The sequence below is a fragment of the Embiotoca jacksoni genome, unplaced genomic scaffold (genome assembly GCF_022577435.1).
Source record: "Embiotoca jacksoni isolate LCO1_2020_lvr unplaced genomic scaffold, fEmbJac1.0.p SCAF_12, whole genome shotgun sequence".
Classification (NCBI taxonomy): domain Eukaryota; kingdom Metazoa; phylum Chordata; class Actinopteri; family Embiotocidae; genus Embiotoca; species Embiotoca jacksoni.
The window spans coordinates 454,527-481,423 of NW_027185252.1; the positions used below are offsets into that span (position 1 = coordinate 454,527).

The 26,897-nt window shown below is 44.6% G+C and overlaps 1 protein-coding gene across 1 annotated transcript in view; it reads right to left on the reverse strand.

Annotated features, from left to right (window-relative positions):
* Positions 1 to 26,597, reverse strand: part of gfra1a (gdnf family receptor alpha 1a) — an 83,649-nt gene extending 57,052 nt beyond the window's left edge. Inside the window, exons 1-3 of the mRNA XM_069144145.1 lie at positions 25,865 to 26,597; positions 24,995 to 25,303; positions 24,014 to 24,094 (exon numbers count right to left, since the gene is read on the reverse strand). Of these exons, the coding sequence (XP_069000246.1) occupies positions 24,014 to 24,094; positions 24,995 to 25,303; positions 25,865 to 25,904 (430 nt within the window). The 5' untranslated portion in view covers positions 25,905 to 26,597. The remainder of the gene's footprint in view (positions 1 to 24,013; positions 24,095 to 24,994; positions 25,304 to 25,864) is intronic.
* Between the last annotated feature and the right edge of the window lie 300 nt (positions 26,598 to 26,897).

Here is a 26,897-nt window from a genome sequence, read left to right on the forward strand (position 1 = left end):
ACAGTTGGTTCGGGCCCCATCGCGCTCTTCTTCGCGGGTCCTTGTGTTTCCACGCACGAATTCAATTACGCTCTGCCGAGACTTCGCGCCGGCTACCACGCCGTTGACTTCACCTTCCCTCTGGACGTGATTCTTTCCGTGTAGACGCTGAGATTAGCTGCAGCCGCTACGCGTCTGGAGACGCACGTGTTCTCCACGTCCTGATTTATGGTTTAGAAATAAACGCTTTCCACACTTAAGCCCCTGAAGACACTCGAGGGGAGCGGGGAGGGAAGCGTCTCGGCGTCTTATTTCCCTCAGCGGACCGGATTCAGTTTCATCAACCGGGTTTCTTATTACACCTCGACTCGGGCTTTGAGTCAAACTTTCCAACATTTTAGTAAACGGAAATACACTAAAATAAATGACTTACTAAAAAAAAATAATCACATGACCTCTTTACCCAGTTTACCCACAGACAAAGGCTCAAACGCCAACACCTCTTTGACATCCAAATCCCTCCATATTCACCCTCCTCCTCCTCCTCCTCCTCCTCTTCCTCCCTCCAGAGCCTATAATGGTAATAAGAAATGGTTTCAGAACCTCCCCCCTCCAACTGATTTAATTCTTTGTGTAAATACACTGCGGGCCAGGAGAGCGGAGAGCAGGCGAGCCCATCGTAACAGCAGCTCGAGCACATAATCCCAACTACAACAAGGCACAAAGAGAGGAGGAGGAGGAGGGGAGGAAGAGGAGGAGGAGGTAGGAGGAGATGATACAACTCAAACAACCCCCCCCCCCCCCAAAAAAAAAAAAAAAAAAAAAAAAAAAAAATCTTTCAGAGGTCCAAACAGCTACAAAACAGAAATATTTCAGTTGGATGTTTACTGATGATTCTGCAAAAAAAAAAAAACATTTTGGGATTAAACACTATTTGGCCAATATTGCAGCTTTTATTTTATTTTTTATGAGTGACTCACTAATAAGTGGGAAAAAAAACATACCATAACTGTTACGTAACCTTTCAACGCCAAATAGAAAAGCATCGTCTCAGATTTTGGTCTCGGTTGTTTGTAAAATTAGACAAAGTGAAAACGGACCTCTGAACATGCGGACGACAAACTTTCAATGCATTTACAGACGCGGAGATAAATGCAGATTTGTCATCGAAAAAAGAAAAGATGTCAAGCATTAGTGTATGAATATGGGAGTTATTAAACCCCTCATGTAAAAGGCCGCCTGAAGAAGCTCTCCGTGCTCATTTTTGAAGTTTTAAAGTCCACTTGTTAAACTCTCTGAAGTTCCTGCCTTCACGCACAGTTCACCTTAATCTGGAACGTTTAAGATCCTCCAACATTCATACAAAAAAAAAAGAAAATTAAAAGAGTTCCCTCGTGAACGTGAAGCCGAAATGACCTCGGGCTCCGTCGGGGATGAAAACTCGCTCTTGACCAACAGATGAACCGCTGCGTTAACGCCGTCGTTACACTTCGTCACGCTGCAGATACGAAACCAAACTAAAAAGACCTCGATGGAAAACATGAAGACAAAAAAAAAAAAAACTGAGTGACTTCGCCGTTTAATTGTTCGCTGAGTGTGAACGCTGGCCTCTAATTCTGTCTGAAAGCACGTCAGCCGCCGCCGCCGCCGCAGATGAATGAACTTATCGCGTCGAGGCCGAGGTTATTCTGGGGTGTAAATCTCTCGCCGGGAAAAAAAAAACAAAACAACAAGTCAAACATCTTAAGACGGAGGGTGGGTTGAGTGTGGGAATACATTACTTTTGAGTTCCCACTTGTAAAATGAAATTGGTTTCCTTGCCAGTCGTAAGCGCATTTGCACTGAGTACATTTCAACCTTCACTTCCCCAAGTTAAGATGCAGGAAGCACCAGCGCTTTGCATGTAAATCTCTCCAAAGTTTAAGCACACAGCCTACGCTCGCTGGCTCGCTCTATCGGTCCCTTTTCTTTAACGCGCACACACACACACACACACACACACACACACACACACACACACACACAAAGCTGCACAGCAAATCCAACTCTTGACTTTAACTCTCTAAAACTCTATAACTTGAATTTCCCATGAAATACACCGTGGGGCGTTTTTTTTCTAAAACGAGTCGATGGCAGAGTCGGGAGTTCAAGTGCACACACACACACACACACACACACACACACACACACACACACACACACACACACAAACACACACACACACACACATAGCTACATGCTTAAATTCATATTTATTCAACATCTCCGTGTAACCAGACAATATGTTTCTTCTGTCTCTGACCACTCAGCAGCCTGTTCTGCAAAAAAACAATCAGCTACAAACACGAGCTTGCTTTTCTAGATGACATCTAATAGTTAACTTAAATGGAACAGGAACAATTGCTTGTGTTTTTATTTTATTTTTTATTTTGAAGCATCAGCAGAATTTCCCATTTCCAGATGCACTCAAAGGTTTTATGCAACAACAAAAAAAAAAATCAATCAACCAATCAAATACTGTCTGTTAAAACGATAACAAAAGCAAAAGAAAGGAAGTTCGGTGTCCTCATTCAAAGTTGTTTCCCAGGTGTATGTGTGGCCAGCGAAGGAATTTAACCCTCCAACATGGCGTTTTGTTGGTGGTTCTGCTGAAACCTGACCGCTGCAGAAAAGCCACAAATTACACACTCGGCCCCCCCGTGACTGTGACCGGTCCACATCAGCGACTACTGCTTTGAAAAAAAATAAAAAGAATAATAATAAAAGGCCCAGCATCTCGTCGGGGTTAAAAAAAAACCAAAAAAACCCTGTTTGACTTGGACCACAGACACTTTGCGTACAGCCAAAGAAAAGTTCATTATGACGTTCAAACGTCAGATCCAAACCAAACTAGAAAATCAAATGCAGCATAACTGAAGAGTTCAGCAGCCGTGGGTCCAAACGTCCAATATTTACATCATTATCTTCTTCGTTTACCCGCTAACACACACACACACACACACACACACACACACACACACACTCATGAAACTCAATCTGACCTCCGGCGTTCTGGCACCGAAGCCCTGCTGCCGTCATGTGTTCCTCGATAAGTAAAAAAAAACAACAACATTTGATTTGTAATTTTTTGTGTCGTATATTTCTGAATCTAATAAGATCTTTCGAGTCCTGGATGTTGTTTCAAGGAAGGCGGAAACAAAAGCTGAACTCAGTGTGCTTGTAGCTGATAAAAAAAGACCCACTGGTGGTTTCAGTAACATGAAGGCGAGCAGTTCGTCACCAAATCTGCATTGAACTACAGCCTTTAAAAATATTTAAAAACCATCTGTGCCGACTGTTTCACAGTCAACACCAGAACCTTTGATTTGGACTTGAGTCGGACTGAAGTCACAAAAAAACTACAGTCGGGCTCTGAAGCTCTCATGTTTCACTACTTCAGACACCAGACTGGATATAAAAGAGTTCGCAGCTTCAGGTCTGAAAAATAGTTCTGACGCAGAAGTGTCTGAAGCTGCAATACCAGCGAGTGCCACTAGAGGTCGGCTCCAAAAAGCCTCAGGCTCCATAGACTCCCATTCAACTTCTATTGAATCACAGCGTCTTATTTTACATTTTATTCCCCATTATATGATGATTTAAGGGCTCCGTGTTCAAGTCACGTTCTTCTCTGATAGTTGCTGTCTTCGACCCACGAACATACAAACAGTGAAACCGCCGTCTGCCTCCGTCTTCGCTACGACGCCGTCGCTCTCCCGACAAAACTTCTTCCCTTCTTTGCCGAACTCCTCCAGAGATCAGAGTGAAGAGTCGGAGAAGGCTCGGCGGGGTCGCAGCTACCGCGGGGAAGGAGATGCCCTCGCTTATTTTTCAGTCTGCAAACTCTTTGTGTGTGTGTGTGTGTGTGTGTGTGTGTGTGTGTGTGTGTGTGTGTGTGTGTCGACATCGGTGATTTAAAAGGATTATTCTCCACAGGCCTGACAGCAGAGTATTGTGAATCACCCATCAGGACACCAGGATCTCTGCAGCGCACAAAACAAGGCCGACTCGGCGCACGCTCTCACACGCGCACACGCACACGCACACGCACACATTAGCAGGTTATTTTGCTGCGCTGCCCTCTCACTGGTCCAATTGCACACTACGTCCCTTTCCACCTCCCCCCCCTCCGGCGGGCCGGTGATAAGTAGCGCGCTCTCGGTCGACGTGAAGCTGTGAATAATAGATGAAGTACAAGTTGTCGAGCGACCGCGGCGGCGGAGGACTCACACGACGGACGCCACGTCGCCGTTCGCCCACTTCCTGTTTCTCCGTCTCTATCGGAACGAACTGGATTGAAAAAACTACCGCTTTTTTTTTTTTTTTTTTTTTTAAATATATATATATATTTTTTTACATTTTCAAATAACATGATTCAGACTCTTCTCACTGGCGCTGTCTGAGAGCCTCGAGTGGTTCGACTCGCCTGTTCACTTCACTGTTTATGGTCTTCTTTGACCTTAAAACCACTCACACCGTGTCTGTCTCAATCCATGAAACACAAGCAGCATCCCCACACACACACACACACACACACACACACACACACACACACACACACACACACACACACACACACACACACCAGTCTCTGTTCCCTGGAGGTGCTGCGGTCATGCCAGCTCTAATTCTCATAATGCTCTTTTTGTACGTGTTATTTCGAAGCTCTCCCGGGATGCTGTTTGTCATTATCGTTTCTTTTTAGCATGCATGTACATAAATGTGTGTGTGTGTGTGTGTGTGTGTGTGTGTGTGTGTGTGTGTGTGTGTGTGTGTGTCAGCATGGTGTGAACAGTCGCTGTGACATCTTGTGAGGTGTTTGTGGCTCGGTGCCGTGTCACCTGTGGGTGCAGCGGTGGGCAGATCTCTCTCTCTCTCTCTCTCTCCCTCTCTCCCTCTCTCTCTCTCTCTCTCTCTCTCTCCCTCTCTCCCTCTCTCTCTCTCTCTCTCTCTCTCCCTCTCTCGCTCTCTCCCTCTCTCTCTCTCTCTCTCTCTCTCTCTCTCTCTCTCTCTCTCTCGTTATTCGGCTGCAAACGCCAGAAACGAACACGACGCCGTGAGGAAGGAGAGCAGCGTCGCTGCTAAAATACGACAATTATCACGTCAGGGAACGAACGTCGCTTTGGACATCTGCAAGTTTTTTTTTTTTTTTTTTTCTTAAAAGCTCTTTTGCTCCGACAGTTTTGTTCGTCGTTCCCGCCGGATGAGTCGGTCATTTTTTTTTTGCACCAAGTAAACTTCTCGATGAAATGTTGTTGTTGCTTTGTTTTGTTTAATTTCAGTAACAATCTGGCGAATATACAAAGTTGTAATATTGAAACACTTTTATAGGCTCCGCCGTTGACTATAATTTCGTTAAAAAGAAATAATAAAAAAAAGATTGTCGTATCTATTGAAAGAATCAATTCCAATAAACTGCAAGTGTATCAAAACAAAAATAAATCTTTGACATCAGTGCAGCAGGCCAGCTGAGAATCAGAAAATGGAAAATGTGTTTATCCTCCTCTTTTGTGAAACTGTGCACTTAACAATAAATAAACATTTACTTCGGCTTAAATGGAACTTTTTCTTTCCAAAAGATTTTTTCTTTTCAACTCAACACAACTAACTAAAGTCAAGAAAAACCGAATACTGCAGCGTCACCGTTTGAACGGTGACCTTTACCGTCCTGACGTATTTCATACATTTCCATCTTTTACGGTCTGATATCAGCGCAGTCTCTTCCACCTCATCCATTAGCTCTATTTTATATTTTATTTTAAACATTTAGCATTGTTACACAACAAAAATAACATATTTACCCCCCGAGCTCTGTTTCTAATTAATCATCAGTATTTCACATTGCGGCGGTGAGAATAATGCCGAGTGTGTAAGAATGCAGCGAGAGGATAAAGGCTCCGGGTGTGGTCCCTCCGCCGACTCCTCTCACTTAAAGAATGCTGATTTAGAATAAGCTCTCTCTTTCAGACAGTCATGACTCATCCAGTTTCGGGAGGAGATTTTTATTTTTTTTCTCATTTAATGATAATGGCTCATCCAAGAGACGCTGGGGGCCAAATCTCCTGAGCTGACGAGTCATCGAGATGATGACGGCGTTTTCTGGGAGGTGGAGAGAAACCGTGAGGAAAACTTAATGGGTTTCTCTGCTACGTGGTCAAAGGTGCGCTCGCGCTGTTTTTCTTCAAGTCCAGTCTGAGTTCAAATATTAAGAAGATGGATGAGTAGCAAGTAATACATTATGGACAAGAGTGAGAATCATTCAAGTCCACAGACTGTTTATTAAAAGTGGACGTAGCTCCTGGGTAACGGTTCCGATGCAGAAGTGTTTTCAGCTGCAATACCAGCGAGTGCCACTAGAGGTCGGCTCCAAAAAGCCTCCGGCTCCATAGACTCCCATTCAACTTCTCTCATCAAATCCAAAGTGAATAAAATGTGTCCATCAGTTATCTCGGTGTTGTTAGCTAAAGTCACTCCTTCTTCTTAGTTTTCTGGAGGTCCATCTGAAAATAATCCCTCATTCATTAGAAAAGAAGATTCAAGAAGACCTGTTTTTGGGGGCGTGTCTCTTTGATTGACAGGCCTGTGGTGCGGTCAGGTTACAGCTATCGGTGGGCGGGACGTAGTATCGTCAAGTTTCCAATCAGATCGGTCAGATCCACCGCTGGCTCCTCCCCCAGCTCGTCCAAATATGGTCACTTCCTGCTCCAAACCGCTCCGAACTAACAAACATGGTGACGGACAGAATCTGAACTGGAGGATTCATAACGTTCAAAAACCAACAATGACATCACTGATGGTTGCTGCTTGCTCAAGTCACATAATCAGTCAGTGAGATAAAAGCTCTGCTTTAAAAGATATTTCATGGTTTACAATATGAGCTGCAGGTTAAGCTAAAAACAGGCTGTTTGAGTTCCAGAAAATTGACGTAACAAAAGTCACTCAATAATTTGCTGTCTTTTACATGTAAATTAGTAAAAATGAAGAATTATTCCTTTAAAATACAGCAGAAAACTCAAAAAATGTAGAAATTATAATGAAGTAAAGTACCATTTCCTCAAAACAGTGCATGGTAGAAAGTAAAGTTACTTTCTACCTCCGATTTAAAGGTCTGATGCTGTGAGCGAAAACAACTTTGACGTATTAGAATCATTAAAAGCCGAGACGTCTGATTCTTGGTGACTTCTGAACAACACAACCACCTTTTTCTACCTTTCCTCACGTTCTTTGTGGCTTTTATCTCCAACCGTCAGCTGCCTGGGAACCGCCAAACTCAACCTCTTCTCACGATGCGCTTTCACATCCTTTCACCGAGAAGCTGAACTTTTTTTGGCTTCAGAACGTATTTTGACCTGCCTGGAAAACAACAAAAAGGAGCCCAGGAGTGCAGCTGCTTTCCAACCGTTCTGGTTTTAATCTGACGTGGAGCAGCTCTCCACATGACAGCTTCTGGAGATGGAACAAGTTTAGAAAGCGTGTGAAAAAAAAAAAATCCTTTGATATCATTCAGTTTAAAGGTTTCACCATTTAACCATCTTTCCTGTTACAATTAAAAACACCTTTCTGGTTTGTTTTGTCAGAGATGAAACTCCAGTTCAAATGTTGCCCGTTGCCATCTTGATAGTCTCGAGCGGTTCCGAGCAGGAAGTGACCATATTTGGACGAGCTGTGGGAGGAGCCAGAGGTGGATCTGACTGATCTGATTGGAAACCCGATGATACTCCCGCCCACCAATAGCTGTAACCTGACTGCACCTGAGGCCTGTCAATCAAACAGACACGCCCCCAAAAACAGGTCTTCTTGAATCTTCTTTTCTAATGAATGAGGGATTATTTTCAGATGGACCTCCAGAAAACTAATAAGAAGGAGTGACTTTAGCTAACAACACCGAGATAACTGATGGACACATTTTATTCACTTTGGATTTGATGACAGAAGTTGAATGGGAGTCTATGGAGCCGGAGGCTTTTTGGAGCCGACCTCTAGTGGCACTCGCTGGTATTGCAGCTGAAGACACTTCTGGATCAGAACCTTTTTACAGACCTGGAAGTTACGAACACTTTTATAAACGGTTTATCGAGTCCTGATGTGGTAGCAGCCAAGTGAAGGTTGTGAACGCACACTGAGAGTCGGAGGAAGTCAACAAGCAGGAAGGAGTGAACCAGAGAAGAATCTGATGGAGTGAGGCAGCGTCCTGTGTGACCTCCTCCCCCTCCTCCCCCCCGCTGCTCCAATTAACAACCGTTTTGATTGGTCTCACAGAGAGGGGGAGCCAATTAGAGAAGCTCATTGCAGGGAGCCCTTTCACACCATAATTAAGTTGTGTATCCAGTATTCAAGTTTTTTTTGTTTTTTTTTTAACTTGCACCAAAGGAGAACATGAATGAACAGATCCATCGGTGTAGCGGGAGGTGTCGCAAAAAAAAAGATGTTAATGCAGCCGAGTTGCAAAAGTGTGCGTATTAATGAAGAGTTCCTGAATCGATGACGACGCCGTGAAAAGTTGTCTGGACTTGTGGTTCATCGCATTCATTGTGGTTTTGGCAGGTGAAAAAGAAAATATGTGATAAAATATACATATTTTATAACCTCGTTTTTTTTTTTCAGACTTCCAAATCGAAGAACCCAGATTTGACTGTTCTTCCGGTTGTATGAACATTTGATTGATTGCTTTGATTGACCTCTTCATGGTCCTTTTTGTGTTTTGTTGGTGTGTTCTTGTTGATTGGCCGGCGGGCTGATTGATTGGAATCACCTGACCTGTCCACTCTGTCAGACGCATGATTGCTGACTTTGATCAGATTTACTAGAGAGAATGTAAAGTGGCACCGTCGTTGTATGTGTGTGTCTAGTGGCACTCGGTGGTATTGCAGCTTAAGACACTTCTGCATCATTTTTCAGACCTTTTATGGCATTATTTATGCTTTTATCTATTCTTTTAATGAACACGAACAATTCTGATGCTTTTTTTTTGCCGTTGTTTTGAAAATCTTCATCCATCAAATAATAAAAACATAAAGTCTTCACCAAACAGGTACAAAGTTGATTTTGTGGCTTCTGTTAATGACAAGTCAGTTTCCACAGTCAGGCAGGCACGAACTATACTTAGTACTCAAAGAAGGAGGTGAAATCTGATCCTACACTGATTCCCATTTAGCTTCTGTTTCACTGTCAACTCTGAACAATTGCTTCTCAAAAAAGTGTGTAAGCGGCAGTTCACGAAGCCCGTTTATTTCCTCGTTTTTCCAATCCTCACCGCAGCACCATGAACGACGATTATTAAGTGAGATGATGAATCTTTTTTAAAATGACAATTTTTGGGAGAAACAGTATTTACAGTTAAGCCCCTCAGCAGCCTCCATATTCCTGTCAGAGAACACAAGGATTGGAGTTTTTAATTAATCGGAAACGCCGGCGAAGTTACGCGCACACGCACACGCACACACACACACACACACACACACACACACACACACACACACACACACACACACACACAAAAGCACCAGCGATACAAATCCCTTGTATGTCTCAGCCAACCCGGTATCACGGCAAAACTTGAACTGGACACGGCGGTCCACGACAGCGAAACGTGAAATAGCCACGCTTCGTGCCGGTCTAGGCGTGACAGTTACACGTTTTCCTGTAGTGGACGAAAATGAAACCTACTTCATGCCGTGAGCCTTGTGATTCACAGGGAAAATTAAACATATAGAAAAACTCGACAAAAACGTTGTCACCTGGATGGAAGTCTGTGACTAAGACCAAGACGTCCCTCCTGCCTCCTAATAAATGACATTTACTTGCGTGGAAGTTTCACGCTTTCGAAACGTGTCACGCCTAGACCGGCCGAAACGTGTCTATTTCACGTTTCGCTGTAGTGAACCGGCGTGTCTATTTCAAATTTTTGCCACGATACTCGGTCGTCTTGTCATACTTGTATCATAATGTAAAATTACTCAACGTGTCCTTGCAAATTGGCACCGCTGCTTCCCACCAGTCATGTCAGAAACATGTCGACTTAAAATGCAGCACATCACGGGGGGAGAAGCAGCAACAGGTACCACACGTGAACATCTATGAACAGAAAACATGCATCAAAGTAGGCGGGGCGAAAAAAAAACACCAGCGAAAACCAGAAGAGAAAACGGGGAAGAGAGCGAGACGACGCATGTTGGCCCTCAGGTTTAATCACAACACACAATTCAGCATGATTCAACCTCACAACCTCATTGATGTAATCCCGCCTCCAGCAAAGCTCACAGCACAACGTTGTGTGTGTGTGTGTGTGTGTGTGTGTGTGTGTGTGTGTGTGTGTGTGTGTGTGTGTGTTTTCCAGTGAGTGTGCATTTCTGTGTATCTGGTTAGTTGTGCATGCAAACAGATGTGTTTGTCAGTAGTAAATGCCCGTGCCGTCGCAGTCCAGCCCTGACAGCCTATTAGCATGCCACGTGTCCGTGTCCGTGAGTCCACATGTGCAGATCCCCCCCACCCAGAACAAAACGCAATGAATTGTAAAAAAAAAAAAAAAGAAAAGACAAAATTAATTCACAAAAGACGCAGCGAGTTAACTTTTTTTCAGCAGTCCTTGGTGCAAAAAAATTTAATATTTCCGCTCACACCATCATCACAGCCGGCAATAAGCTGTTTTTTTGGCCATAAAACTAATGTAGCAGTCACAGACATTGACTGCCCTCTAAAATGGAAATTCATAAGCCAAAATGGCACAGTGGGAATATCAAAATATGACATATCCTCACACACACAATCTTCTCGTTGTCTCTTGCCACCTCCCCATTTCCACTCCTCCATCTCCTCTCCTGGGTTTTTTTCTACAGAGAATCACATCTGCTGTGGAAATTCTTCTGAAGGACATGTCAACCCCTCGCTGACAGAGCTGACTAAGCAGACAGACGGACGGACATGTCTCTCAGACACTCCCGAAACCACAATCTATAACCGGCTTCATCGCCTACCGCGGAGGTCAGACGGATCCGGGGTCACGTGTCTCGAGCAGATATGTTAAAATCCCGTTGCAAACTTTGAAATGTCGATTTAAAACTGTAATTCTGTCGGGAAACAATTTGGTTTTGGCTTGTTTGAGACGTGGTCCGCATTGTCAGTGCTAGAGATGTTATAGGAAATAACTGCAGGAAACCACCCGAATGTGGTTTTATGGGTTTTGAACGGACAGATGATATTTAATAACTGGGAAGTTCTTCGCGCTTGGAAAGTCTAGCGTGAACAAAATGAGCTGGAGGAAACTTCTTCTGCTCAATGTGCTTTAAACTAGAACACCAAAAACTTGAAATTATGAAAAAAGAACATAGATACAGTATGTTTGCTGTATAACAGGAAATATATTTAGATTTTAGTTTTGAAATATGCAGTTGGACTTTATGTCAAGAAACAATCGTGCATGCTCAAACACACACACACAAAAACACACAACTCCATTTCGTTACCCAGTATGGCCCAATTGGGATGAGCCCTCCTGTTTCTACTGGGGTCCTGAAGTTCCGTGGAGGAGGGGCTCCCTCTGCCCAGAGCGGGCTCTCTGCCCTGGGATACCCTGCCCTGGGCGCCCCCCCTGCCTGGAGCCGAAGTGGCAGAGCTGCTCCAAGGTTCCCCACCCTCTGTAAGAGATGCGCTTCATTCAGCACCAACCAACCAACATCCATCGGAGGGGGGCGGGGGGTGGGGAGGAGTGGGGTTTCACAAAGGTCACAGGGAGGTCAAGAGGTGTGTGTGTGTGTGTGTGTGTGTGGGAGGGGGGGGGGGGGAGAAGATCAAACAAGAACCAGGGGGAAGGGGGTGGGAAAAAAGAACATTCAAGATCATTCCACTGACGGGCAGGAAGAGACATTCTGGGTGTGTTTGTAGGTGAAGGAGCTAAAAGGAGCTAAAAGGAGCTAAAAGGAGCGAGCTGTCTGATCGAAGGGAGGAGGAGCTCTGAGACGGCTCGGTGTGCTGCAGGACAGAAGAAGGAAGAAGGACCTGCAGCCCGTCGCGTCACCGAGGGAGTATAGTTCTTGTCTGCAGCAGGACACTGGGAGAAGGGAGTCATCAAGGAGATCACAACCGGTCCCCACCCCTCCCACCGCCCACCTCCCACCCCCACACCGCAAAACTACCACAACAAATCTGGGGAGGTGTTTTATCTAGATTACCAGTTGACAAACTGCACAGCGGCTGCAGCAAAAGATCGCTTTGTTTAGCCCACTTATAGTGTGAAGAGAGAGTGTACACACACACACACACACACACACACACACACACACACACACACACACACACACAATAGCGTGCAACCAAATCGATCGAACGGTCACGCCACCAGCGTGGCATGAAAGAAAAAACCCAGAGAACAGAAAGCATCTGAAGCTTCCTGCTAAATTGGGGGCGCGCAGTTACAGTTTTTTTTTGTGGTTTTTTTTTTTAGGAGGACTGTTGTGGATAAAACAAATGCAAATGTATGTATCAATGACCTCATTTAATACTCGGAGAGCAAAGACTGGCACGGAACAAGAGCCCAGCTGGATGCTGTGTGTGTGTGTGTGTGTGTGTGTGTGTGTGTGTGTGTGTGTGTGTGTGCGTGTGTGCGTGTGTGTGTAAAAGGCCATGTTTGCTTTTCAGGGATGCTTGTTGCTCTGTGATCAAAAGAAGAAGCACAAGGGAGGAAGAAAGAAGAAGAAGAAAAAAAAGAAAAGCTATTAGCTATTATTCTCCAAAGAGAGCTGTTTGTTCGTTAGTTTGTTAGTTCGGCTTTAATCGTTCGCGCGGAGGCTGTTGACCAACACGATCGCAGCAAGTGGAAGTTTCTGATTTCGATCGACCGGCCGGAGAAACGTGGAGCGTGTCGAGCAGGAGGAAAAAAAAAACAACAAAAAAACGACGCGTCGGCGCTCTACGACTCAAAATGTTCTGGAAGAATCACGATGGAGACTTTAGACTCTCTGGAAGTTCACTGTTCTTCCAGTACGAGCTGACGGTCCGTGAGAAGCTGAGCGTGATTACGAACGATTGGCCGATTTCAAGCAAAACGACGATAAGAAATTGTTAATCTGAAATATTTGATTTCTATTTTTTTTTTATTTTTTGTCACTTCCTGGTGGGTTTAATATCGTGGGTGAGGTATCAAATTCAATCCGAAAAAATTACTCATTTATTTGATTTTTTTTAATATTAATTACAAAACAAACATTTGTATGCTAGTTTATTATTATTATTTATGGTTTTTTGAAGTCGTCTTTGCGTGTTTCCTCCTCGTTCGTACCGGGACGTCTTAATATTAATGTCCGGCTGGCAAAACAGCTTTTCGGCGCATTACCGCCACCTTCTGACAGGAGTAATGCGTTATAACCAGGCGCTGGTAAAAACAGGGGAAATAATAACGATAGTCAGATAGACGAATCGATTTTGCAGATTATAACGACCGAATATCCTAATTTCACTAGTCACTCCTACAGAAAAGTATATTAAATAATAAACACTTTATTTTTTATACAAGTTTGTATTTTGTACAGGATCGAACCATAAACAAAGAACAATAGTTTTTATGACCCTTTTGTTTCTTCGTTGTTGGACCATTTTTTTTTTAATCAAATGCAAAACTGCCCCTGAGTTGTTTTTGCACAGTTAAAGTATGATATTAAACTCTTCATAACGATCCACAAAGAAGAAAGCAAAACAAGCTCAGTTAAACTACTACAGTGTTAACATCCTCCCTGTTAGGTTAGGTTAGGTTAGGTAGTTACTTTATTAATCCCCAAGGGGAATTTTTTTTCCGCTACAGCAGCATACAGAAGCAATAAGATAATAATAGAACAATAGAAAAGCAATAAAATAGCAGTAAAATAGCAGTAAAAACTATAAAATATAAATATAAAATATAAAATACACAGTATATACAGTACAGTCTATATATATATATTATATACAACTGTTGACAGCTGAAGGTGAAAGCTGCCTCCTCTAGATTTTAAACAATGTGCTAGATAAAATTTTTAAAAAAAGAAGTCAAACTGTCTGATATTGAGACATTTCAACAATTCCAAGCATAACTTTACAAATCCACTTCTATAACAGAGCGGAGGAGCGGCGCTCAGAGCGGCCCGGTTCGCCACGGCCGAGTATGAAATTCTATTAAGACACAACGGCACAAGTGAAAGCCCCGACGGCCGGAGCCGAGGCGAGTTAATCCCGCGAGTTGACTGTGTGCAGCTGAGGGCTTAGAGCGGCGGCTTAACGCGAGGCCGCGGCTTTGGCACACCTGCTGGTGGTCATTCATGCCTCGGCCAGCTGAGCGGGACAGCAACGCGATTACAACGCGTCGTTATTAACTACGCTGCGTTAGGAGCAGCCGCTCTTCGTCCGGGATTCAAATGTAGCTCAGCTGTGTTCGAATTAAGTGTTCGTGGTGTTCGGGCCGGATTTGAAATTCACTGCAAGTGCGCAGACACGACTGGCAGCAGCGATTAGAGCTAAAGGTTCAAAAGATGTTTTAATATTATTTAAATGACTACATGTCAATGTGAACAGGTTTACATGTTGAAATATAATCATTAAACCACTGGGAAAAAATGGGTTAAATTTGCCTAAAAAAATGATTTCAAGAAAACCTTTTAAATTCCCGCGATTTTTCTGCAAAAATAAATGTTGTCATCAGAATCTGTGCTGAAAGTATGAACGGCATAAAGTCAGTCTTTTCAAAACAAACACGGAAAATCAACAATCACAAAAGAAAATGAGGGACTGAGTGATTAACTACAACCCATCTACCATATTTCACTTAAACATACATGTAATATCATCTTAAATACAGCATAAACAGATTTCTTCAAACCCCACCACACAAAGAGGATCTAACTTATTTTCTAAAACTTCTGCAGCTCTTAATTTGACATTTTTGGTGGCCCAGACCTGCCTGGCTGCATGTGTGCACACATATTGCTGTGTAACTACCTGCGTAGGTGTCTGCAGCTGTGTATGTGGAAAAGTTAATTGTCCATATTTGCATGCAGCATAAAGCAGCGGCGGGGAGGCGGACCTGGCACGCGCTCCCTCCCGCTGATTTGAGCTGTCAGCCGCATTTATTAACTATGATGAATCACCCCTCCACCTCACATCCAATCAAAGGCCTCTCGCGGGGGACTCAAATCTGGTCACCTTTAACTAAATGATTTTTCTTGGCCCGTGGTGCGACCGCCGGCGATTGGGACCGGCAACCCCCGACGCTGCTGTTCTGCCAACGGGCCCACATCTGGATCGCTCATTTTTGGAAACAGTGTGGTGGATTTAGTGGCCGGCTGACATGCAGCTGAACGGGGAAGAAGAAGGTTTTTCAGAGAGCCTCGGTTGGAGTGAGGAAATATAAGGAGCTCTGAATACGAAAGGTATTCACCCGACCTTGCCTTTAGGATTTGGATTAAATGTGAGCTGGGTTCTGTTCCCGGTACATAATGTAGTAGATCCTTCAATGTAACCTGACAGCTACCACTGAATCACAATAATCTTCCACAGTAGTAGAGGCATTTTCCTTTAGTCTTGCCTTTCCTCCCAAACCTCCAATCCATCTATATTAAACTAAACATGAACACGTACACATTCCTGCATGCTTTGTGCTAGAAAAAAAAAAAAAAAAAAAAAAATGTTTAAATCAGCTGCACAGATATGAGAGAAGGTCAGTGAGAACACAGAACAGGCTGAGAACATTAAGAGTCCGGGTGGAACCGTACACCTCCAACCTTGTTGAAGGATAAAGCCTTTTTGTTTTTTTGCCCTCAGCCTGAACGGAAAGAGCTCGGCCAGGACAGAAGGAGGCAACAAAAAAAAGAAAAGAGAGCAATCAATAGATTCTTGTAGACACAGCCTCAAGTTTCCAATCTAACACAGCGCCGTATTGATTAGGCTTCGAGGCACGGGGACAGTCATGTCAGCAGTGGATTTGGGAGTCTTTAACGGAACAAAACTGCTGTGCAGGGGATGTGTGGGGGGGGGGGGGGCGTGGAAGAGCGATATCTGCACTGCAAACAAACAAATTGCTGTAGATGAGGACTCTCGTGATGACAGTATGAAGATGTCATGTCACGTCAGAGAGCACAGAAAACACAAAATGTGGGAAAAATGTAAACAAATAGAGAGATGACTTGAACACAAAGTTAAACATTTGCAACTTCATCGGCCTCAGCTGTTTCGCATGTTAGCATGACGATGTCAGCAGCTGTTGAGACTCTGGACTATATTGTTAAAAAAAGAAGCTTTTGACTGTCAGCAGACTAATTCATGGTGTCACACGTCCTAAGTTTTAAAATGTATTTTGTCAGAAAAAAAAAAAGGTATCTGGACATCTTGGTGTCACAACGGTAGGACGGTTCCCCAAACAAAGACGGTTCTGAGGTGGCTTGTGTTGCTGAAAACTAGTTTTACACGGGATAAACCATCAATGTCACCATGGAGAGAAAAAACATCAGGAAAAGACAGAAAAAAAAGTCCAAACAGAGGTTGTTTTTTTTCACAATGAATCAAAACCAAGATCTTTCCCAAATCTCATAGCCTCATCTCCAAGATGAGAAAATGTCATGCTTCATACATCCAGTCCGTGGTTATCGAAATGTAATTGGGAAAACAATTTAGTCATATCTAAAAACAGAAGTTCCAGGAGCGGATGACTGACGCGCAGAAAAAAAAAGAAGAGCAGCTCTTCTAGTAGGTTGAACGATCTGATCTCCGGGGAGGCGAGTCATTCAGTCTGCAGGGTGAACGAGCAGCTTTCAGGGAAATGATGCAAAAACCAGGAAACGGATGACTTCATCAGATGGGCTGCTTGTTTCTAGAACAGCACTAATGAACCGATTTATCTCCCGATCGTTTCTGATCAAGTATCGCGTTTGATATCGACGACCTTTTTAACCATGATTGAGCTGTCGACATCCTGTGTTTGTTTGTTTGTTTGTTTATTTAGATCCGTGTTAGCCTTTTGCATGGCAGCATCTACTCTTCCTGGAGTCTTCATATTTCACACAGTGACAATACAAATCACTACAGTTAATGGTGCGTTCAGGCAGCTGGGAAGTGGGAAAGTTCCCACTTGGTAACCTCCAACTTTTCCAGTTGAGAGCGTTCACATGACAACAACAAAAAGGCAATGGCAACAAAGTAACGGCAGCAAAGTAACGGCAAAAAGTATCGGCAGCAAAGTAACGGCAGTAAAGTAACGGCAACAAAGTAACGGCAGCAAAGTAAGTAACAGCGACAAAGTAACGGAAACAAGTAACGACCGCGTGGGTCGGCTGTTACCGTCATTGTCTGTCAACACAGTAATTAGGATTGTTATACGCCACAACACCCGGCTCCAACTACTACGACCTGAATTAACCGTAAACTGACTTCTTTTGGCGCTGACCATGTGCATCTCTTCCTTTCACCACAAACGTCGTCATGTCAAGTGACATCAGACCGATTTCTCGGAGCTCTCAAAAACCTACGACTTTCCCACTTCCGACAGTCGTTCGGGTGATTTCTCCCACTCGGAGGTCGGAACTTTCCCACTTCCCTATTTGCTTAAAAAAAAAGAAAAAAGAAAGCGATGCACTTGTTTAAAAAAAAATTGCACGAAATCAGCCCGGTGGCAAACAGTCGGAAACATGGTTTATGTCCGGAGAAACTCCAGCCACAAACACATTTTAATGAATAAGTGTGAAAGCAGGGAACGGTAGGGAGAAAGAAAAAAAACACAAACGTGCTCAGTCAACCAACAAATACAAAATAAAGTTAAGAGAACAGGCCGGATACTCTGCCTCTCTCCCAAAGATAGCACATAATAAATTAGGTTTCTACCTCTGTAACTCCCCCCCCCCCCCCCTCCTGCCTCCATCACACACACACACACACACAGATAGCGGTAGACACTCTTATCTGTGAGCATTGGCAGCTCATAATGAGAGTGACTTCCTCTGCAGCCAGCGGTTGAGCTGTGCTGACAGCCTCTCAGCCGTGTGTGTGTGTGTGTGTGTGTGTGTGTGTGTGTGTGTGTGTGTGTGTGTGTGTGTGTGTGTGTGTGTGTGTGTGTGTGTGTGTGTGTCAGCACAGCAGGATTTGAAGTGCTTGACAAGCAGGGGTGTGTGCGTGTGTGTGGGGGGGACGCACACTTTACAGATGTTCTCACACTCTCAACACACACACACACAGACTCCACCGCGACTCCGCTTCAAGGTTGATTTGGGTGGTGTACGAGGGAGGAGGAGGAGGACGGAGACGCGTTTGAAGTCTTGACACATGGAAGAGACACAACGTGGAAGCTTTCGGTGCGTCGGGACTCGCGAGTGGGTGAAACATACAAGAGAAGCCAACTGGGAGGAGGACAGAGCTTAAGGAGAGAGTTTAAGCCGAGCAGACGTCAGTACACAACGATTGTGGGGTGGTGGAGGTGGGAGGTGGTGGTGGTGGTGTGTGTGTGTGGGGGGGGGGGGGGGATTCATTACAAGCCAGGAGAACACGGCTGTGATTACTGCCGGTAGGACAAATCTTGGAACATGCAAAGGAGGGTTGGAGATAAATAGCTCAAACCTTTTTTTTTTTTTTTTTTAAGGAACAGCTCCTGGTTGTCCTTGACGAGTAAAGAGGACCGGAGACGAGAGTTCAAGTTAATTCCCTGAAAGAAAAAAAAAAAAAACTGCCCTGTTTACGATAAAGTTCTGAAGCACGAACCGCGGTCGGAGATAAATGCTAATATTATCACTTCAGAAGCAGCCGCAACAACTGGAAAAAAGGTCGCAGAGAAAATGATAGTCGTATAAAACTCATCTTTATTCATTGTGTTTCCTGGAATCTGTGATTCTCTTATCCCGGTTTTTCAACCCCGTCATTCACGTCAGGTCAGAGACGATTACACTCTCTTTGAGCACATTTTCCTACTCGTGCTAAATGACCAATGACGATGATGACGATGATGATGATGATGATGATGATGATGAGAATGATAATAAGAAGACGGTCCCATCGCTGTGTAATCTGCCCAAAAAAAGGTCCCACTTCCCAGAAGCAGAAAAATGTTCCACGTTCTTTTAAGTGGAGGTTTGGACGTAGAAACTGAAAGCCGAGCGGTCGATACGAGCTGCGTATTTAATATGTTTACAGACAGTGAAAGTGCTGAAATGAAGAGACACGAGACAAAAAAATCAAAATCAAACGACCTGCAGCAGCGAGTCGTTCATGAAAACCACCGTCCGTTTCTGCTTTCCATTTTCCAGCAACCGTTAAATTCTACGTCCACTCAAATCTCACAAAAACGATGCTGCGTGTGTGTTTCTGTGTGTGTGTGTTTCTGTGTGTGTGTGTTTCTGTGTGTGTGTGTTTCTGTGTGTGTGTGTTTCTGTGTGCGTGTGTTTCTGTGTGTGTGTGTTTCTGTGTGTGTGTTTCTGCGTGTGTGTTTCTGTGTGTTTTTGTGTGTGTGCTTCTGCGTGTGTGTGTTTCTGTGTGTGTGTCCGTGTGTGTGTGTGTGTTTCTGTGTGTGTGTTTCTGCGTGTGTGTGTTTCTGTGTGTGTGTCCGTGTGTGTGTGTGTGTTTCTGTGTGTTTCTGTGTGTGTGTCCGTGTGTGTGTGTGTGTTTCTGTGTGTGTGTTTCTATTTCTGTGTGTTTCTGTGTGTGTTTCCGTGTGTGTGTGTGTGTGTTTCTGTGTGTGTGTGTTTCTGTGTGTTTCTGTGTGTGTGTCCGTGTGTGTTTCTGTGTGTGTGTGTTTCTGTGTGTTTCTGTGTGTGTGTCCGTGTGTGTTTCTGTGTGTGTGTTTCTATTTCTGTGTGTTTCTGTGTGTGTTTCCGTGTGTGTGTGTGTTTCTGTGTGTGTGTCCGTGTGTGTTTCTGTGTGTGTGTTTCTGTTTCTGTGTGTTTCTGTGTGTGTTTCCGTGTGTGTGTGTGTTTCTGCGTGTGTGTTTCTGTGTGTGTTTCCGTGTGTGTTTCTGTGTGTGTGTTTCTGTTTCTGTGTGTTTCTGTGTGTGTTTCCGTGTGTGTGTGTGTTTCTGTGTGTGTTTCCGTGTGTGTGTTTCCCTTCCTGCATGGATCACTGACTCATAAACATGGGAGACCGGTGAGGCGGCCATTTCATCTCGACTCTGTGCTCTCTCTCTCGCGGTGGGATTGAAGGTGATTTGTTTCGGGGGTTTTTCCCGGCCACCTTTTTGTTCACTGATTTTGACGAAGCTCTCGAAGTTCCAGAAAGAAAAATGTAACGCGTGCAAGCAAAAGAGATTCAGCTTGTCAAATCTCACGCCGACGTACTTCTACGGTCGATGTGTTTCACGCGTGTTGCTCAATGTGAGATGAAACCAACAGCGGCTCCATAGGAAGAACTCAAGACATGAAAACAAGGTCGAGCTGCTGGAGAGAGGACGAAGAGGAGAAGATGAAGACGCTGAGATCAACAGCCGGATTAAAGGAAAAAAAAAAAAAAAAGTGAGTTCTTAATATTTCCTTCCATTCAGCGGCTTCCAGATGTGACAGAACGAATATGATGGAGGTAGCAAACACCCGAGAGGAGCTACGTGAAAAAAACCTTTTAACACATTACAATTGACAATTATCACCTAAAGAGAAAAAAAAACCCAAAGTGGTGACAGCTGCTTCCTGCTGCTGGATCTTAAAGAGAGAAGTAAAAGAGCTGAAAATAATTAGCTGGATTAACCTCAGTGGCGCTGCTCTGTGTGTGCAAACAATTAGCTGGAAGGTTTGATCCCTTCTCATCACTGTTTTGTCAATGTTTTATACGTCTTGTACAAAGTGTGTGTTTCATAATTGAAATGATATTCTTCAAAAAAGTTCTTAAACGTGCAACGGCCGCTTCCAGAGATCGACAGTGACTCGTGATCAGAGATGACGACGACGACATGAGGAAAAATATGAGCGCCCCACCGGCATGCCGTTGGGGAACAGGTGTCGGTGTGTGTGTGTGTGTGTGTGTGTGTGTGTGTGTGTGTGTGTGTGTGTATCACTGTGTGTGTGTGTGTGTGTGTGTTTGGGTGTCAGAGGAGATTAGAGGCTTCGGTCAGAGACGTGGGGTCGATCATGGTATCACAGGATCAGCGTGGCCGCCCTATTGTTCCTATACAGCCGGGAGATCACCGAGTCGCAGCGCCTCACTGACATTCTTCAATTGTTGCACTATTTGCCCACCGAGTGATGAACCTCTCACTATGAAACGCTCTTTTTATACCCAATCATGTTACTGATCTGTTGCCAGTTAATTTAATTAGTTGTGAAATGTGTGACGTGTTTTTTTTTTTTTTTTTTTGTCTTCACACAACTTTTTTTGAAACGAGTTGCTGCCATCAAATTCTAAATAAACCCCAAACATTCTCCATTTCCACATTTGATATGTTGTCGTTGGTCTAATTGCGATTAAATATGGGTTTATGAGAATTTCAAAATCACTGTGCTCTGTTGTTTATTTACATTTTACACCGCGTCCCAACGTTGTATTATTTTGGGTATTTTCCGGTTTAAACGTGAAGTTAATGTAGAAAATGTGCAGGTGATTAAAAACAAAAGACCAAAACAAAGAGACTTGCACTCAAAATATTCTCCAATATAAAGTTGGGCGCAGAAACAAGGCCTAACATCTGCAACTGAGACTCCCCCAGAGAAAGCTTTTCGTTTTGTTCCCTTTCAGACGATGTGTGTCGTGGCTTTTTTTTTTTTTTCCCCTCGCTCAGTTCAGCGAGCTGAAACATACCAGACTGTCTGAGCGATCAGAAAAGGCTCTCATCATTTCTGCCGTCTCCCGTCACCTCGCCCTCCCTTTCATTTACACAACGGAGCAGAAGAGGCAGAGCGACCTCCTGCTCGCTGTCCTCTCATCTCCTCACCTTGCTATCCACTGATTAACCCTCTTCAGCTTCACCTCCATCCACTCGGTCGTTCCCACGCTCATCACCATTCACTCTGTTTCAATAAACTCTCTGATTCTTCTGTCCAGCAGCAGCAACAGTGAAAAAAAGAAAACACTTCGCAGCTTCCTCAGACGCCTCAATTTGAAAATGCGTTATGCCCCGCCCCCTTTCCTCGACGTAGCCAAGATGGCGACCGTTCATCGTGGAAAGTGTCTGTCGTTTTGGTTTTTGGAGCGTTTTGAGTGCATCGTCCTGGTACTTGTACTGACTGTTTCTGTACTCGACAGCGTGAACACACTGATGCGCTCAGAGTTAGTACGCAGGTACAACATCTGGAACACAAGTACAACATCTGGAACACAAGTACAACATCTGGAACACAGCAACAGTTCAGTGACAGACCCAGAGAACATAAACAGGCTTCTATAGACTAGCACCGAAAGACCTAATGGATAACGATGGTTCCCAAACAACGGGTCGTGGCCTTTGAAGGGGTCCCAAGATAAATCTGAAGGGATCACAGGATGATTGAGGGAAAAAAATAAAAAGATTCATCTGTTTATGTTTTCTGACTTTTCCTTTTTGAATAGTTTTCCCTCCTCAGCCTATAAAAACATGTCAATCAAACTTTTTGTGAAAGATTGCAATGAAAGTTTCACATGAAGATTCATTTGAAGGGATAACAAGCCAAAAATGATGGAAACCGATAAGTCAACACACAAACACACACAAAAAAATAGCAATTCTGTTTGAGGCAGAAATGAGCAGTTAATCAACGTAAAAAGAGGCATTTAAAACGTAGACGGAGAGCTCGCCATCACTACAAGAACGACCACATACATCCGTCTCCGACCGTCGAGTGGCAGCACCTGCCTGCCATGTGAACTACGACCCCGTCGCACACACACAGTTTCAGCACTGACGGCACGGCTGGCATATTAACAGCCAGAAAACATACGGCGTTCTCCTTTTAAAGTCCACCCCGTCTTCTCCAGAGAGCAGTCAGACGAATGAACAGGCTTTACAGGAGGAAAAATAAATAAATATAAATCTGCATCCTCAAATCTTGTGTTTCTATAGCGGCAAATTGATCCTGAAGTCGGAGCCTAGTCCAAAATTTTGATGTTCCTGTATCTCACCGCCCACATAATGATCTCACCCGACTGTGGGGGAAGAAGCATCGGTTTGAGAGCAAATCAGCTTTATTGTGAAATAAAAAAAATTTAAAAATGACAAGAGGAAACGGAAAGAAAAGAGTCCTCTCTATCAAAAGAGGGTCAAACCATCAGCCTTGTTCTGTGAGGATGTGGAGGCAGAGGAGCACGCCGGTTCGATTGGACGCGGCTCTCGTCACCTGCGGTGTGATAATGAAAATGTAAGCACACACGCACACGCACACGCACACGCACACGCACACGCATGTCAGGCTCGCTAATACCCACAACAACTGTCTCCACCGTGGGGACCGAGGAGGACGTGCGAGCGGCCGTGAAGAGGGGAATAATACCGCCATCTAGAGGCCGGAGTCTGCAGCTCTGCCACAACACACACACACACACACACACACACACACACACACACACACACACACACACACACACACACACAGAGCTCCGAGCAGCGTAAAAAAAAAATGCTCGTCACGCTTTCACAGAAACTACTCACTCTTTCTCAACAAGTGGATTCAAACAGCCAGAAACAGGAAGACGGCAACAACGACACAGAGCCCCCCCCCCCCCACCACCACCACCACCACACCCCATTCAGCATCTATCCACTGCTTGATGACACTCAGAAGAACTATAGCTCCCCCCCCTCCCCCCCATGCAAGGTCACTTCCAGCCAGCATGCGATACTGCTGGGGTGAGAACAAGGAGGAAAGAGAGAGAGAGGGGGACAGATAGTGGAGAGGAGGAGGAAGAGGAGGGTGTGTGTGTGTGTGGGGGGGGGGGGGGGGTAAATACTTGACACACACACAGATAACCTTCGATGAGAGGCATGCACACAGCTGGGAGCGCCAAAAAAAAAACAGATCTCAACTGAGAGACGGGTGACCAACGGGAAAAATCACAAAAAATGTTTTTTTTAAAAAGTAGGAAAAGACAGAAGCGTAAGTCTTACCGATGATGGGGGCCAGACGGAAGATGTCGGACAGACGGCTGTTCACGGGCTCATACGGAGAATCCTCCAAGAAGTCGTTACCTGCAGAGGAGGAGAGACGACAACAACAACATGTTAAATAAGATTGTTTACCATCCATCACCCCCCGCCCCCCTTTACATCGGCCTGCATGTGACCACAGTGTGTGTGTGTGTGTGTGTGTGTGTGTGGGGGGGGGGGGGGGGTATTTGGGTCAGTCGATATCCAACGCTGGCACACAGCCACACGCTTGATTAGGCAGGTTGGTCAACTGGGTTGTGCAACTGGAAGTCTGGACTGGCTGACGGATGAGCATGGATGCATTTTTAGGGACTAAAAGCCCCCCCCCCCCCCATCCCGACACCCACCCACTATGATCAACACTTTAAGATGGCCCAGCCAGCGCTGAGAGGGCTTCACGCTCCATTAACCCTCCAAGGAAAAGTGATTTAGGAGGTCAGAAAAGTATATCTCCTGGCCTCTGTAGGCCCAAGACAGAGGCCGAAATCTGAATGAAAAGTTGTCACATGATCACATCGCTTGTGTAGTACGTGTGTGTGTGTGTGTGTGTGTGTGTGTGTGTGTGTGTGTGTGTGTGTGTGTGTGTGTGTTTGTGGTCCAGCAGGGATTGGGGGAGGGAAGGAGTATTAGTGGGAGGAGCTGGAGTAACTAATCATCTTGCTCCTTTTACAGGACAGATCAAAAAACTGTGAGAGGAATGTTCATTTCAGATGAACTATAGCTGCAGGGTGAATGGAGCAGCCAACCCCCCCCACCCCCTCCACACCCCCCAAAAATAATACAAAAAAACCCTGAGGGACTTTGTGTGGCATCCCCCCCAGAAAATAACTGTCTGTGCTGTTTCTTTTATTCTCTGACAGATAGATCAGCTCTAAATCTGTATAACTTCAGGGGGCTGAAGGGGGGCAAAACAAAAAGTTCCCAGAAAATGTTGCAGCCCACCTTGTAACGTCTGATAGATCCCCCAGTAGATGCGCAGGCAGTTCTTCTCCTTCTTCATGCCCCGTTTACATCGGCAGTTGTACAGCGGGCTCTGCTTCAGCGCGTCCATGGCGCTCCGGCACTCGTCCTTCGCCTCCAGGCCGGCCACCAGGCTGAAGTTGGTCTCCTTGCCGCCGGCCGCGCACTGCCTCATCGTGCGGTACTTGGTGCTGCACCCTTGCTCCTTCATACACTGCTCGTTGGCCCTCACGCAGTCCAGCCGGGCGGCCCCCGCGCGCAGACTCTCCTCCGCGGAACACATCTGCACATCTAGCGGGGTGGAGGTGACAGAAGTGGTGTTTAATAAAAAAAAACAAAAAACAAAAAAAAACACAAGACTAATGAGGCTCTTTTCGTGTGTCTGTTGCTTGCTCACGTCTTCTTCACTGGGAACATTAAAAGCTTAAGCTTGCTTTCAGGGATTAAAATATCATACAGAGATGAGCTTTTCATACAAGGTCGCCATAAAATGATCCATAGAGGCTGAAAACACTAATTGACATTAGTTACTGGAACCACTTTGATCCACGCTGTCAGTTCTCTGACAGTTTCAACCAGACCGAATGGAAACAGTTGATGAAACATTTCTAACTCTTGTTGGATGAGGCAGTACCAGCTCCTGATTGACTTTTTTTAATTTTTTTTTTTGAATCAGTTTGGACTCCTGTCCACGGAGCCGAACCACGCTGCAGACTCTCCCGGCAGCCTCTGCAGGCTTCCTCGTATTACTGTTAACAGGAATCTCGCTACTAAAACATGACACATAATACATTTGGCATTTTTCGTATTAAAACGAGCAGCTTGCTGGCGCCTATATCAAGTCCAACTCACCTAAAAGAGGCAGAAGAACATACAGCACCGCGAGGATCATCGTTCTCCTTTTGGCACGTGAAAAACACACACACAAAAAAAACCTTTTTGCAGGAACGTAATGTGTGCGAAGTAAAAAAAAAAAAAAAGAATAAAAAAAGAGACTTTTAGTTTAATTCCCAGGGTACTTCCACTGTATTGAAATCCATTGTAAAGCGTGTAGCAGTGCGCGCTCCGCTGTAGACACAGAACAGATCCAGCTCGAGAATTAATTCCTCCTCCAAAAGAAGAAGAAGAAAAACAAAAAAAAGTGTCCAGTTCCGATCTTATACCAACAAAAAAAACCAAAAAAAAAAAAAAGAAAAGAAGAAGAAGCACTTGTTTCTTTTATTTCCCCCTTTTTTTTTTCTTTCTTTTTTTTTCCCGGGGCTGGTGGTCGTCTCAAAGCCAGGAGACAAAAGACAAGGGGGGAATCAGCAGCAGCGAAAACGGGCGAGTGTCCTCCAAGTCCAGCCAGTGGGATGCTTTGCGTCTGAGCGCGCGCAGCCAACTGGAGACCCACTGCTGTCTGCAGCGCGTTCAGCCCGCGTGCACCCCCCTTCTCTCGCGCGCTAACCAAGTACAGTAATCTTATGAATTTACCATGAAAGACCTTTTCTCCATCACAACAAAAGCTCGCTCCCTTTTTAACGCAGCACAGAAAGTAAAACGGTTATTAGCCGAAGATTACAAATGCATTTCTTTAGGGATGTTTTGTAATCCTTTTTTTAATTTTTTTTATTTCGAGTAAACTTTTCAGTTTTAGTGAATGAATCTGAACGAGCTTTTTAGTCTATTAAAAATGCACGATGAGGACACATTTGTTCTGAAATGAAACACCGACCAACCCTCTTGCATGTGCATGCGTGTGTGTGTGTGGGCTGCTTTTAACATTTGAACTGACAGCCACAGGGGCAAAGAGCACGACTCCTCTTCTCGTTTTTTCATGGCATGATTAATATAGCAGCAGAAAGCTCAGGTGGCAGTTTCGTCAGACGTGGACCACCTCCTCTCT